The sequence below is a fragment of the Ctenopharyngodon idella genome, chromosome 5, assembly GCF_019924925.1.
Source record: "Ctenopharyngodon idella isolate HZGC_01 chromosome 5, HZGC01, whole genome shotgun sequence".
NCBI classification, from domain to species: Eukaryota; Metazoa; Chordata; class Actinopteri; order Cypriniformes; family Xenocyprididae; genus Ctenopharyngodon; species Ctenopharyngodon idella.
The window spans coordinates 15087973-15102643 of record NC_067224.1 but is presented as its reverse complement, the minus strand read 5'-3'; the positions used below and the strand labels follow the sequence as shown (position 1 = coordinate 15102643).

At 34.7% G+C, this 14671-nt stretch overlaps 1 protein-coding gene across 2 annotated transcripts in view; it reads left to right on the top strand.

The window, feature by feature from the left end:
• The window catches only part of msh3 (mutS homolog 3 (E. coli)), an 84254-nt gene that overhangs the window by 30541 nt on the left and 39042 nt on the right, over positions 1-14671 (top strand). For both annotated transcript variants that reach the window (XM_051895015.1, XM_051895014.1), the window contains exons 12-19: positions 664-773; positions 2624-2756; positions 5676-5863; positions 6032-6200; positions 8809-8873; positions 9288-9404; positions 9617-9724; positions 10529-10643. In XM_051895015.1, coding sequence (XP_051750975.1) covers positions 664-773; positions 2624-2756; positions 5676-5863; positions 6032-6200; positions 8809-8873; positions 9288-9404; positions 9617-9724; positions 10529-10643 — 1005 coding nt within the window. The remainder of the gene's footprint in view (positions 1-663; positions 774-2623; positions 2757-5675; positions 5864-6031; positions 6201-8808; positions 8874-9287; positions 9405-9616; positions 9725-10528; positions 10644-14671) is intronic.

Here is a 14671-nt window from a genome sequence, read left to right as displayed (position 1 = left end):
ACATGAACTAATGTTTAACTAATGAACCTTAATGTAAAGTGTTACCAACTTAATAAAAACATACTAAATGAAACAATAATAATAGACTATAGACTATAACCTGTAACCTTTCAACAACCAGCTCTTGTTTTTTTTTGTTTGTTTGTTTTTTTTTTTTTTTTTTTTTTTTTAATATCTCTGCCCCAGCTGAATGTCAGTACAAGGCAAATTATTTTGAGAACAGAATATCCATATGACAACTTTTGTTAGGCATGGACTGAAGATAGTCTGACTCCATTTTGGTGAAGATCAGACAAAATTTGTACTAGGATTATTACTGAAATCTGTTTTGCAGTAGTAAACAGTACACCTCTTTTGCTTACATTGAAACACACTATCCATTACAGTGGACAAATTTAAACAAAATCCAGAGTAAGAAATGTAACTTTACATTATGATATTGTGAATTGATTTAATGTGAACTGTCAACTTTGAAGAGGTCTTTTTATGTAGTTTTCCGATGTAAATGGCAATTATAATTTAAATTATGCAGTTTTCTTTGCCTTGTGTTACAGACTGCCTGGAAAATAACATAGGCATTTGTATCTTGATAGTGAAGTGATTTATCCATTATCTAGGATGTCAGTTTGGATTTAATGATGACTTCCTTTTCATTGCTGTCAGACCACAGGTTCAGTAAAAGGCAGTCTGCTCTGGGTTCTGGATCACACTCAGACTCCATTTGGGAAGAGACTGTTAAGAAAGTGGGTGAGCCAGCCGCTGAAATCTGTGATGTGAGTCATTATTTAATTTTATTATCATGTAATCGCTGCGATTTGAATGCTAGTATGTAACATGGACAGTGTTTGCAGTGCTGAATAGAAGTGGTATAGGATAGTAGGATAATCCAAGTCCTACAATATTTTGCAAATGGAGGAACTTTGCACCCCTCTTCTCAGCCACTGACGGGATTACAATTTCATTCTGGTTCGATTGAAAAATCCCCCATGGATTATGTGGAAACACTACTGCATATAAAAATGGATAAACTGCCATAAAATTCAAGTTTTCATTCTGAGAGTTAATTCTATTAGGATATTACTCAAATTTAAATGTTTGTTTTATTTCTCCAGAGTTAAATTGGCAAGGCATTGGCAATCTGATGCCATCTTTATATGCCTTCTAAAGATTGTAGGGGATTGTTTGGATCTATGTGACGTAATGCATGCTTGCAAAGATCTGATTATGTTTGTGGAGAATAAATATATTAGATTCCATATTACTATAATTTAATCTTTAAATCCACATATTTTTCTGCCAAAGCTCTTAACAGACATAGTGGGGAATGTTTTTGAATTGAGACACAGAATATCATGCCACTGAATGTCCATGTAAATGCTTGCATGTTGTCTGTGAAAGAAGTGGGCAATTCAATCAGATCGATATATTATTGATGCAGTATTCTTCATGTGTGTCTTCTGACATACATGGAATGATCTTAAACTTTTACAAGCCTCACAAATTTTATCAAGAAATGTTGTTTTTTTTTGTTGTTTTTTTTTTTAGAAATTAATACTTATATTCAACAAAGATGCAGTAACGACATTATAAAAAGTGTTATATGTATAAATGCTGTTCTTTTAAACGTTCTTTTCATCAAAAAATCCTGAAAGAAACCATCACGGTTTTCACAAATATAATAAGCAGCACAACTGTTTTCATCACTGATCATAAGAAATGTTTCTTAAGCACCAAATCAGCATATTAGAGTTATTTCAGAAAGATCATGTGACACTGAAGGCCGGTGTAATGATGCTGCAAATTCAGCTTTCCATCACAGGAATAAATTATTTTAAAATATTACAATAGAACAATTAACTGTAATGATATTTCACAATACAGTTTTTTTTTTTTTTTTTTTTTTTTTTACTGTAAATGCAGCCTTAGTGAGCATAAGATACTTTTTTAAAAATATTTAAAAAATCTTACTGACCCCAAACCTTTGATTAGTAGTGTACATATTTAAAGCCACTTCTCAAAAGATACAGCAATATATCTGTTAAAAATATTTTCTTGCAGTACTAACTGATTATAAAACAGCCAAAACTAAATAATATATGTAAAACAAAGACATTTTGTTCTGCAACAAAAAAATGCCTTTGGATACCACTGAAGTCAAGAGCACACTTCAAGACTGAAGCTTGAAGCTTATTTTGATCACAGGTGCTACATTAGATTTAAGAGTTCTATGTTGAACATAAAAGTTTGGAAAAAACAATATAAACTTCTTTATCAACACAACATCTTTTTTTTTTAATGTATGCTTTTATGAAACAACATTAAATAATGAAGTAGACTGTCATTTTATCATTTATAGTCTTTATTAAAAGAAGGTATTTATTCGAGTATGCCACAGCTCTCTTATGCAGCAGAAAAGCACAACATGAGCTGTTAGGGTTACACTGCTGCTTCACTTACACTCTGCTTCTGTGTGTTGTATCACAAGCTGGTTGTGATCCAGTGGTTTTTATGGTTTGTGTACATAGCATCTGTTGACTATAATTCCTCCAATCCCTACTACTATGCCTGCTTTTGTTTATGCTATTTTTCAAATCCTCTTTCTCTCTCTTTCTTTCTCTCTCAGTGATATCCAGGCTCGTCAGGAGGCAGTGGCAGAAATTTTGTGTTCTGAATCCAGTGTCCTTCCCTCTCTTCAGTCTTTGCTAACTCGTCTGCCCGACCTCGAGAGAGGACTTTGCAGTATCTACCACAAGAAAGTAAATCCTGTAGTACTTAAACAGTATCTGTTTGAAACAATTATTCTGCACAGGTCCACCAGGAAGCCCCCTTTCATTTGCAATTCAAAATTAGTTCAAAACAGTGGGAACCGTATATTTTAGACTTTAGTGGCCATGGTCACACAAAAAGTGTCTGTCATGTTCTGTCTGACAGTGAAAAACTTTCAAAGCCAGAATTGATTTTAGCTGATGGAAAGTTCTATATTTTCCTTTCTTTTTTTTTTTCTTTTTCTTTCTTTTTCTTTTTTTTTCTTTTTTCTTTTTTTTTTTTTTCAAACATCATTCCATTTGTTTCTGGAATCAGGCAGGAGGTTGAAGGGATGGTGCTTAATGGCGTGTTTCTGTTGAATGGCTCTATTAGCATAATGACAAGAGTGAGAGCAGGAATGGGAATGATTATTGTTTTGTAGCATGTGTGGAGAGACAGAATGTCCTCAATAACCCTGCCTCACCTGCCTGTTTCTGTCATCTCATTGTCCTTCTTTTTTATAAACACACATTCATCAAAAACAAAATTTAGAATTTATGAAACAAAATGTCCAGCGTTAAAGGTCTAAATGTAGTTTTGTACAAAAACTTTATTGTTGGTAGATTAAAATCATTAAGGTGCGGTTTCCCGGACAGAGATTAAGCCTAGTCCTAGAATAAAATGGCCCTTTAAACCAGATTAACAGAAATCTGCTTTCTCTGTCATGGTTTTAAATAGTCCTAGACTTAGTCTAGTCCAGAGTTTAATAAGCTGATTTCCTGGAGGAAGACTAGAGCTACTTCAGGACTAAATTGAGGCTTAAATTAAACCTTTAACTTTAGATTAACGTTGTGTTTCAAAGAAGAGACATGTATTACTTGGATATATATCGATATTGATATACACTGTGTGTGTGTGTGTGTATGTGTATATAAATATAAATATAAATATATATATATATATATATATATATATATATATATATATATATATATATATATATATAATCTATATATATATTTTTTTTTTGATGCTGTTCACTTTTATTTAAACAATTTATTTTGATTTAACAGCATTGTTTCTGGTTCAGATGTGATTGCTTTATGTTAAATTGACATGAAATGGTTACTAGAACTCACTTGATGTTTTCATTTTGAAATAACATGTTTCAGTCAAGTAACCCAATCAAACAGGACTTTCACTTCCCATCATGCTTTGCACCAGGCTGAATTGGGAGAGTAAATGTTGAAAAAATGTTATTTTATGCATTTTTAGAAAGATGAGAATATGGAGAGACTTCTTACTGTTTAATGTTCCATTATGTAAAAGTTTTTGTTATGTTAGTGTTTTTTAGAGATTACCGTTGTGGTGAAGTGTAGAGCTTGTGCTTGGGATAAGGACCTGCTAACAAGATTTGCCTTTTTTTTATATAATGAAGCAACCACTATGATAGTGTTTTGGATCAAACCAGTATCATTTCTAGACTGCCAACACCAATTATCACATGTGTAAATAGTTACGTTTAGTTTGTTGCTATGCAAAGGACAAAACAAAAGCATTAATAATCATAGGATTATTATATATATAGAATTAATCTATTTAAATAGAATTCATTACAAACAGTTTTCCAGGCATTACTTTTTTTCACACCTGATGTATTTGCTTGCTTTAAAAGAACTGTCTCTTGTTTAGTAAAGTTTTTTTTTTTTTTTTTTTTTTTTTTTTTTTGGATTGCAGTCTTTTTCTGCTGCCATTGTTTTCCTTGGATTTGCTTCTCAGTTCCATGCAATTTTAAGCTTTTCTTGGTTCATTCCATGTTTTCTAGGCAACCTCTCTTATGCTAATTTAGGTTAGCACAGTTGGTTTTAAATTAATCTAGTTTATTTTAATTCAGGACTCCATAGTCCAGGTTTTAGGAATCTGTGTTACAGAAAGCCATTTTTTAAGCCATGATTAACTATTCTAGATTAAGGCCTATCCTGGCTTAATTTAAACCCTGTCCGGGAAACCACCCCTATACATCAAGGATGAGACTTAATAACCTAAAAAAAAAAAAAACAGTATTTCTCAGTATTTGTGTTTTTTGTAGTTTTCAAAGTAGCATTTCCGTCATAAATTAAATGTATGTACAATAATAAGGGTCAGAGAGTGTTTGCATAGATCTACAGGGGACTTTCACACTTTTTTAATGAGCAAGGAGAGTGGATATGCATTGCCTTATTATAGTGTATAATGTTTAGTAGGAATGACTAACGTTAAGCCTTTGGGAAATGGCCTTGATGTTTATAAACATACACAAGATCAAGCAGAGATTTAATTGGCTCCTTGGTGCTTACTGTCATCAAAATATGGAAATTACAGATTGCATACACATGAGCCATTGCGTTTGACGTATAATGATTAATGATGCCCAGTAGTAAGTTACGACTAAGCATTATTATTTCTTCTGGTAATCAATAGTTTTAGGGTTTTTTGTTTCATTATTAATGAAGTAAAGCAAATTGAAGGGAATTTGTTCATTATTCACAGTCTTTGAAGAGTTCATATCTTGAAAAATATTCTATATCATTTAAAGTGCTGTTAGGCTTTCAATGAGTCATATCATAAAATCAAATCTGAAATGTAATCATTTGAAATAAGCATTGTAACTTTCATATTAACTTGTAACTTTTCAGTCCAAACGCACCATTCATTGAAACTAATCTGCAAAAATGACTCGTTCTGTACAGATTTAAAAGCATTTAAACACTTGCACACAAGACCATGTTTAATTGTTTTCTAAACCTGTCACAGTGTTATGAAGAGTTTACAAAGAGGCTGTTAATTTTTGATATGACCCCATCATGAGAAGTAGAATGTGTACTTCAATATATTTTAAAGACTGTACATGAAAGTTTTCCTGTGTTTTTGTTTTGTCTGTGTCTTGTCAGTGCTCTACTCAGGAATTTTACCTCATCACCAGCACTCTCTCTCGTCTGAGCACTGAGCTTCAAGCCCTAATGCCTGCCATCCAATCACAGCTCAGCTCTGCCCTTCTAAAGAACCTCCTACTGGACACACCTCAGCTTCTAAGCCCCGCCCACAACTTCTTGAAAGTACTGGATGAGAAAGCCGCAAAGTGCGTTAAATCTTTTGACAACTTCAAGAATATTCACCTTTACCTGTGTATTTTTCCAAATCCAAATACTGTACATGCAATACATAAAGAAAAGAATCTGATGCAAAAATGCTTTTTATTCTGTATGTAGCTTTTCTGATTAGATATCTCTGAAATGTGTCCTTTTAGGACGGGTAATAAGACAGAAATGTTTGTGGATCTGACTGACTTCCCAGTGATCCAGAACAGAAAAGAGGAGATCCAGAGTGTCCTATCAGACATAATGGAACACCGGCGAGAGGTTCGGCTGGTGTTAAAAAAACCGTCTTTGGATTATACAACAGTGTCTGGCCAGCAGGTAATAGCATCAAGGATCTCCATCTCATCATCTTTTTAACTCCTGTCTTTTAAACGAGCTTCAAGAACTGAGCATTTTAACACCTAATACATTCCACGAATATGCTACACTTTATTTTTGCATTCGAGGCAGAATTTACACAAAGTGCACACATTTCAACTGCTAACCCCAGTTACTTAAGTTATTTTAAGAAAAAAATATAAAATATCCAAAAAACACTAAAACAATGTTATATATTTTGTTGACTTGGGTACTTGGATTATCCCAAATGATTCAAACAATGTTTAAATACAGAGAAATCAGCTATTTTAACCAGTATAATGGCCCGTGTCATTGCGTTGCCTGTCAATGACGTCATATCAGCGTTACCCTCGATTTCCAGATTTACTTTCGTAGAAACCATAGAAACACCAAAAAGTCTTTAATATATTATGCTTTTTATTAGACAGGTGAGCAACTGTTTGGATACCTTTATCAACAGAAAACTAACCATTGTTATATAGTTCAACACGGTTAGTCTGTTTGAATCTTGATTTACCGCGATTAACATGTTTGTACCATGCCTCAGAGACAACATAATTTTGTCAAGTGGCTAACATAGCATAATCAGAAAGAACTTTATTTGTAGTAACAGTAATACAGCATTTTCTCCACCATACACTATATTTTTAAATTAATTGCATGCCATTTAGCAACACAAGTCATCCAGCTTTTATTAATTTATTTTTATATAATATAATTTATTTATTAATTTATTAGCTTACTGCAGTGTGCAACAAGTGTCTCGTACCAGCCACCGAGCGAACGCACAGAGTAACGTTATAACATCATTTTCAACACACACTGAAACGTATTTAGTATGATTGTTTTGACCAAGTAAAACAGTGTTGTGTTACCCCACAATTTTAATTCATCAAATAAAGTGAACTGTATGAATAGTAATTTAGCACTTGTGGATGTTTTATTAGAAAGAATTAAAATAGTGTGAATTTAAGTGATCAAACGTACAGTAACTGTAATAAAGTTGAAGAAGGGAAGAAGGAGCTTGGGTGTTAAACATAAATTTAATCGTAAAATGAACAACAAATGAAAAGAGCGGCACTAGCGGCCGACTGCGGCATGTAAGCATAATAAAAACAGCAATGTAAATTGTTTTGGCCCTGCTTCATACCACAGTAATGTTAAAACTTTAATACATTAGCTTACCCATGAACACGATTTCTGCCTGAGTTCCGTCAGATTGGTTTCCAAAGGCTGTGGAGGTGAAGACTACAACTCCCATGATTCCACGCTCATTCACGGCTTCGTTAAGCTACACCTGTTATTGTTTTGAAAAAGCGCTTCGTAGCGCAAAATGTTGAAATTCAACTGTTACCTGTTACATTTTTTTTTTAAATACTGTATAAATTAGAAGACACAATGGTCTCATTATCAGTTGTCTACAATTACTACCTTTTCTACATTACATACAACCTTGCAAAAGCTATTTTACTAATTTTATTCTACTGTAGATATACTGTTGAATACTGCCTTACTAGAAGATGACAACTACAAGGACAATGTCTGAAATGTTTCAGTTTGTATGCAGCTCAACATCTGTTTCTCCATCTGCTCACTGTTGCCATTCCCTCATGAATACACAACAGTTTTTCCACCTAAGAGTATAGACCCCGGCCATACCACTTTCTCCCACCATCTATGGCCGAGTCTAGCATTGCTATGCTTTTGAATATCAGCATACAATCTGGTCCACTTGTCATCTCATTCTGGCCTAGAACCACAAGAGACTGTATGACTGACGCAGGCGGCCAACCACAGTTTCATTTTATGTGCCATGTAGGGACGGATTTGGGAGTTGATACCATAATAATAGACTAGTGTGTGAAAAAAAACTCACTAGAATAACAGCAGTGTTGTACAGAAAACAGAGGAAATGTTTGTATGTTTTCCCAGTGTACTCCTAGAAATCTCTGTCGGATTTTTTTAATTTTTTTTATGCAATATGCATTCAGTACATAACTACAGAACTGATTTGACTATAACCATCATTAAGACAAACAAATGAGACCATGAGAATATGGGGGACTTTAATGGTATAGTCCACCCAAAAAATGAAAATTCTGTTGTCATTTACTCACGCTCATGTTGTTCCAAACTCGTATGATTTTCTCTCTTCTTTCTGGACCCAAAAGAAAATATTTTGAAGAATGTTGGTAACAGTTTTGGTGACCATTGACTTGCATAGCATGGACAGAAAACAAACAAACTCTTGAGACATTTCTCAGAATATCTTCTTGGTGTTCCACAAGAGAAATCATACAGGATTGGAATGACATTAGGGTGAGTAAATTATGACGATTTTCATTTTTGGAAGTTGTCCTTTCGATCTTTGAGAAAATTATTGTTACTATGTAATGTGATAAATACAGTGTCCATGTTGCGCAAAACATTACGTTTATAAAATTATATTTTTTAACTGAAATTGTGAGCTAATAATTTTCAGCCTTTAATACTGTGAGTATCTGGTCTTCACCATAGTAAAATCCAACAAAGGTTTTCAGACAGTCTACAATAATTTGACAATGATTTGTCTCTTTTTCTTTCTTAGTTTCTCATTGAAGTAAAGAACAGTATGTCATCCATAGTCCCGTCAGACTGGGTCAAAATCAACAGGTAGGCACCATTGTTGAGAAATTGGATCACTTTGTCTCTGAAAATCCATCATCTTACCTATGTACTACTTTTTGAGAGAGCTTTTACCAAGTGTCCTCTCCCATATAATTTGTATTTCAAAGTAGCTGGTTCCAGTTATTTAAGCTGTACAAAAACAATCCAAAAACTGCTTGATATTGTAAACTAGTATTTGTTATTATATTATTTTAATTTATTATGAGAATTGTAATCACACTGGCTTGTAGCGCAAGTTGTTTTACATTTTAATGCACTTTGTTATTCTTGTAGTTATTTATCTATAGTGGCTAATGAATCGGAAGTCCTGCACATTCACAGGGAATAGCTTTCTTCTACATTGAAAAGTAGGTTGGATACAAATCAATTTTAGCATTTAAACATGCTTTTTATCCACAGCACTAAGGTTGTTGGCCGCTATCACACTCCATTCATTGTGGAGAAACATCGGTGCCTGCAGCAACTACGTGAGCAGCTGGTTATTGACTGCAATCACGAGTGGATCAGTTTCCTTCAGTATGTAACTTTGAAATATGATAAAAATCCTTTTTATAGCAGCCCTTTTGATTGTCTGAGATGCTTTCAGCAATTTGTTTCAGTGTCGACTTTCAGATCAGGAAGCTGCAGTAGTAATTGAATCATATAAAACCTGTTTTGTCTTTCACTTTCTGACCCAACAGTGCTCGTTCTCTCTTTCTCAATAGCCTTCTATCTTTTTTGCCTTGCAGGCTATTTGGGGACCATTACTACATCCTGAGGAAAGCAGTGTGTCACCTAGCAACCATGGACTGCCTCTTCTCATTGGCCCAGGTTGCTAAAGAAAATAATTACTGCAGGTGTGGTAATGAAGTTGGCTTTTTATTCCCATATTCTCTGCTGACTTCCTGTCCTCTCTCATATTTCAAACCTAATCATATGCACAAGCACGCATATTCCCTCATAAATTGCCCAGTTCGGCAAATTAAATATATTAAGCTTTGTTTCCAAGTCTTTTATTCTTTTTGAACATTCAAAAGTCACATATATGTAGTTCTGGGAGCAATTGTGGGGACTTTTCCCAGATTTTTTATCTTTTTTGGCACAACATAGTGCAATAAAATCAATCATTTCCGAGCATCTACAAAGAAGTTCTATTTCTCTTTTGTGTTTCGTGAGAAGCTCATAAAGCATCTTACATAAGCTTTCATAGATGAGTGAAAGTAAGGGGACCCAGGAGCCCCCACATCTCCGTCTCTCCCTGGCCCGAATTGAGTCCAACAGTAGGATGAATCCCACCCCCATGCAGTATAGAGCCCACTCCATATCCCTCTGACAGTCTGTGTGGGGGAGTGGATTTGACTTTGAAAGCAGAGGTTTCCGCCAACTACTCCCCCTCTGCTCCTTACCGCCTCCCCCTCCCGCCTGTTCTGCAGAGCACCAGAGCTTATCCTCTCCCTCTAGACTTTTCAAAAGTATGTTGAGCTGATACCATAAATTCAAACTCTTATATGTAAGGTGTCGTGCCAAAACGGCGTTCGCAAAACTTTATGTTGGCGAATTCATTCTTGAATTTTTGTGTCAGCTTATCTAAATATGTGAGCACTCTGTTTTTTTTTTGTGTGTGTGTTTAATGCATCTTTTTTTGCATGTCCTGAACATAGGCCTGAGATTCTTGAAGATAAAAGTCAGATTTTGATCACAGCCGGCAAGCATCCGGTCATCACCTCGCTGATGGGAGATCAGGATCAATATGTCCCCAATGACACTCACTTACAGGTGAAAATATCCATCGAGTTTTTTTTTTCTTTTCTTTGAGTACTGGTACTATTGCATCTTAATGGATTAGTTGACCCAAAATGAGAATTCATTTGCACACCCTCATGTGACTTCAAACCTCACTAAAGGAAATGTTTTTAAATAATGTGCTTGTTGTTGCTCATTTTGCTTTTTTGAAGCTTTAAAGCTTCCAAAAGGACACAAAAGCAGCATAAAGGTATCATAAAAGTGGTTGAAATGACTCATCCACTATATTCTAGGTCTTCTGATTAGAAATGCACAATATGTACCATCTCTGTTATTAGCTGTTATTTAGAATTTTTTTCAACTCATCAAAATAAAAAATGTACATTTCTTTTTTTTTTCCTTTTTTTTTTTTTTGCATTTAGATGGTCTTTTCCATCATCTAACACTCATTTAATAATTAAAAACACTAATAAATCTCAAAATAAATATCCATTTTTCATACTTGACATTTTGATGTTGTGATGATTAAATTCACTTGACAGATTTTTTTTTTGTTTTTAGTGTAGTGTATTTTTTTTTTTTTTTTTTTTTTAAATCTATTTTAATTATTGATCAATTCCTACCTCTCATAGCTTAAATTTAAAGGGTTAGTTCACCCAAAAATGAAAATTCTGTCATTAATTACTCACCCTCATGTCTGTATGACTTTCATTCATCTTTGGAACACAAATGAAGATCTTTTTGATAAAATCTGACAGCATTCTATCCCTCCATAGACAGCAAGACAACTACCACTTTGACGTTTCAAAAAGTTCATAAAGAGATCGTAAAACTCATCCATATGAATTGAGCGGGTTAGTCCAAATTTTTCAAAGAGACACAATCACTTTATATGATGAACAGATTTAATTTAGGCTTTTGCCCACATATAAACCTTGATCAGCGAACATAAACAGAAGCTCAACCGAACCTGAACGACGCACAAGATTACACCTCTTCCGGAAGCTCAAACGTGCTGAGTAACACACGAGAATGAGCCTTATTGGTTAAGCAGCACGTTTGAGCTTCCGGAAGAGGTTTGATGTTGTGCGTCATTCAGGTTTGGTTGAGCTTCTGTTTATGTTCGCTGATCAAGGTTTATATGTGGAACAACATGAGAGTGAGTAATTAATGACAGAATTGGGTGAACTAACCCTTTAAGTTGTTATTCACTGATAGATCTTTTTGTCCAGCAAGTTGTAAACTGCTAATCTTGAGAACCGCATCGGTCTGGTTCATTCACACTGGTTTTGTGAACTGGATAAAGTGATTCATTGAAACAGCCCAACTCAAAATAATCATTTACCCTCCAATTCTGTTTCATGCCACTAGTGGTGCAGAAATTGCACACTTCACCTTAGATCCATATTCATGAGCTATATTAATATCTGTTCCTCCACGTTCTCATTAACAACTCCTTTTCATATAATGCCTTTGGGGCCTTTAGATCTTAGAGATTTTATTAAACTTGATTATCATTCTGGCATTTAATTTCATCTTTAAAATAATGGTGAGGGAATCTGTGTTCAAGCCAAAGTAATCATTTTTACTTCACCTGTAGGAAAATGCTATTGAACCAGCAGCCAAACCTTTTGTATCGGCCACCCACTCTGCCATGCCGATTAGCATATGTTTTTTAATACCTTTGTCATTTCTTGCTTTCTCTCTTTCCACCCACCCAATCATTGGGCTTCCATTCAAAGCGTGAGTCAGGCTTTAATAAAGCCGTCTTACTGGGACACCGTAGTTTTCTTCACATTACTTGTCATATGTCCATTCACTCAAGACATTTTTCTTAAAATCCTTCAACAGACATTAGTTGTCACTCAAAATTTGGGCACTTATAAAAATGTCTGAATATCATTGAAAACTATAACCAAGTGGTGTATGCAAACAAATTATGTTTATGAGCTAATCTGAGGCATTTTTGCAATGACTTTTAACCAACTCTGTTCAGTAGTCCTTTGAGAAAACATCATAAAGGCAGGAGTATTGTTGCCATAGCTCCACAAACATTTCCTCCATTGTAAAATTCCAACTAGCAGGAATAATAGCCTTGTCTCTTTCACTTTGGCTGTTTCGAATGAAATTCAGCTTGTTTGAAAGCATGTATGAAGGTGCTTCTGTGCTCCTATTGGTCAGTGTCATAGATGTGATGGAACTCGTCGTAAACGACCAAAAAAAAAATTAAACATGCTAGTCTTGCTGTCGTGACATTGTGAAGCATCACAGACTCGGCATCGGTTGTCGTCCACTATGACACACTCACGAGATGAAACGATTGAATCTTGCATCCTTACGGCCATTGTCATTTACGAATCCCCACAACACCCTACGTCAAGCAGATTGTGCCAAAAACGGGCTGAAATCGTGTAGTCTGAACCAGGCATTAAAGGATTAGTCCACTTTCAAATAAAAATTTCCTGATAATTTACTCACCCCCATGTCATCCAAGATGTCCATGTCTTTCTTTCTTCAGTCGAAAAGAAATTAAGGTTTTTGATGAAAACGTTCCAGGATTATTCTCCTTATAGTGGACTTCAATTGGCCCCAAACGGTTGAAGGTCAAAATTACAGTTTCAGTGCAGCTTCAAAGGGCTTTAAACGATACCAGGCGAGGAATAAGGGTCTTATCTAGCGAAATGATCTGTCATTTTCTAAAAAAAAATAAAAAATTATATATGTTTTAACCATAGACGCTCATCTTGAACTAGCTCTCTTCTTCTTCTTCTTCTTCTCTATTAGAATAACGGCAGTGTAGAGTTAGAGTTAGAGTATACTTTATTGTCCTTTACAGGAAATTTGCTTTAAATTTGTTTAATACACAATCATACACACCCAACACACAATAAACAATGAAGAGAGGAGAGAGAAAAAAAAACAAAACAAAAAAAACCCTACATCTTACTATTTAAAATATCAATAAATACAGGTAAAAATAATTTTGTGTAACGGTTGCTCTTACAGAGTGGGACTCTGTAACGTTTCCCTGATGGCAGAAGTTGATACATTGGGAATAAAACATGGTTAGGATCACTCACTATTGTCTGTGCATTCTTAAGGACCAGTGATTCATAAATTAATTGAAATGATGTATACTCTTTTACACCTATAACCTTCATTGCAGTTTTAACAAGACGTGCAAGCTGCGATTTTAATTGGACTGAAAGATTGCCATACCACGCTTGCATTCCATAATTTAATAGACTACCTAAGACTGCTTGATAAAATAGTTGCATAATTCTCTGATTTACAACAAACAACCTAAGTCTTCTTAAAAAATACAGTCGTTGCTGGAACTTTGAGCAGAGATAGTTAATGTGGGCTTTCCAAGTAAATGAAGAGTCAACGACCACGCCTAGATACTTATAGATATCCAACTGTTCGATGATATTATCATGAATGATTACTGGACTGTAATCACCAAATCTTTTAGGGTCCACTATAATTTCCTTAGTTTTTGAAACATTTATAATAAGATGATTTACATTACACCACTGCACAAAATTCTCTATTTCAGACTGCTAACCTGATATATCCTGAGCTTTTCCTAACAGACTTAAAATTACAGTGTCATCAGAGTATTTAATAATATAATTATTCTTATTTCTACTAGAGCAATCATTTGTATGTAAAGTAAACAAAATAAGAGAGCAAACGCAACCTTGAGGGGCACCAGTACTAATAGATTTAATATCAGAAAGTGTACTTTTACATATTGAGTACGATTTGTTAAAAAAGAAAAAAGCCACTTAATAATAAAATGGTTAACATTACTATTTACAAGCTTAGCTAGGAGTAACTGTGGCTGAAGCGTGTTAAAAGCTGAGCTAAAATCTACAAAAAGTAGTCTTCAGGAGCAAGTCCTAACGACCCAAAACATAAGGGGAGAACTAAGCTCGACCGGGACAAGCAAAGCCAAACTTGAACAATAAAGGCGATATGAAACAGCACCAAAAACAGTGAGGATTCCCAGAAGAGCCTGGAGAATCTGAACAGCTCAGAGATGGAGGTAAACAGAA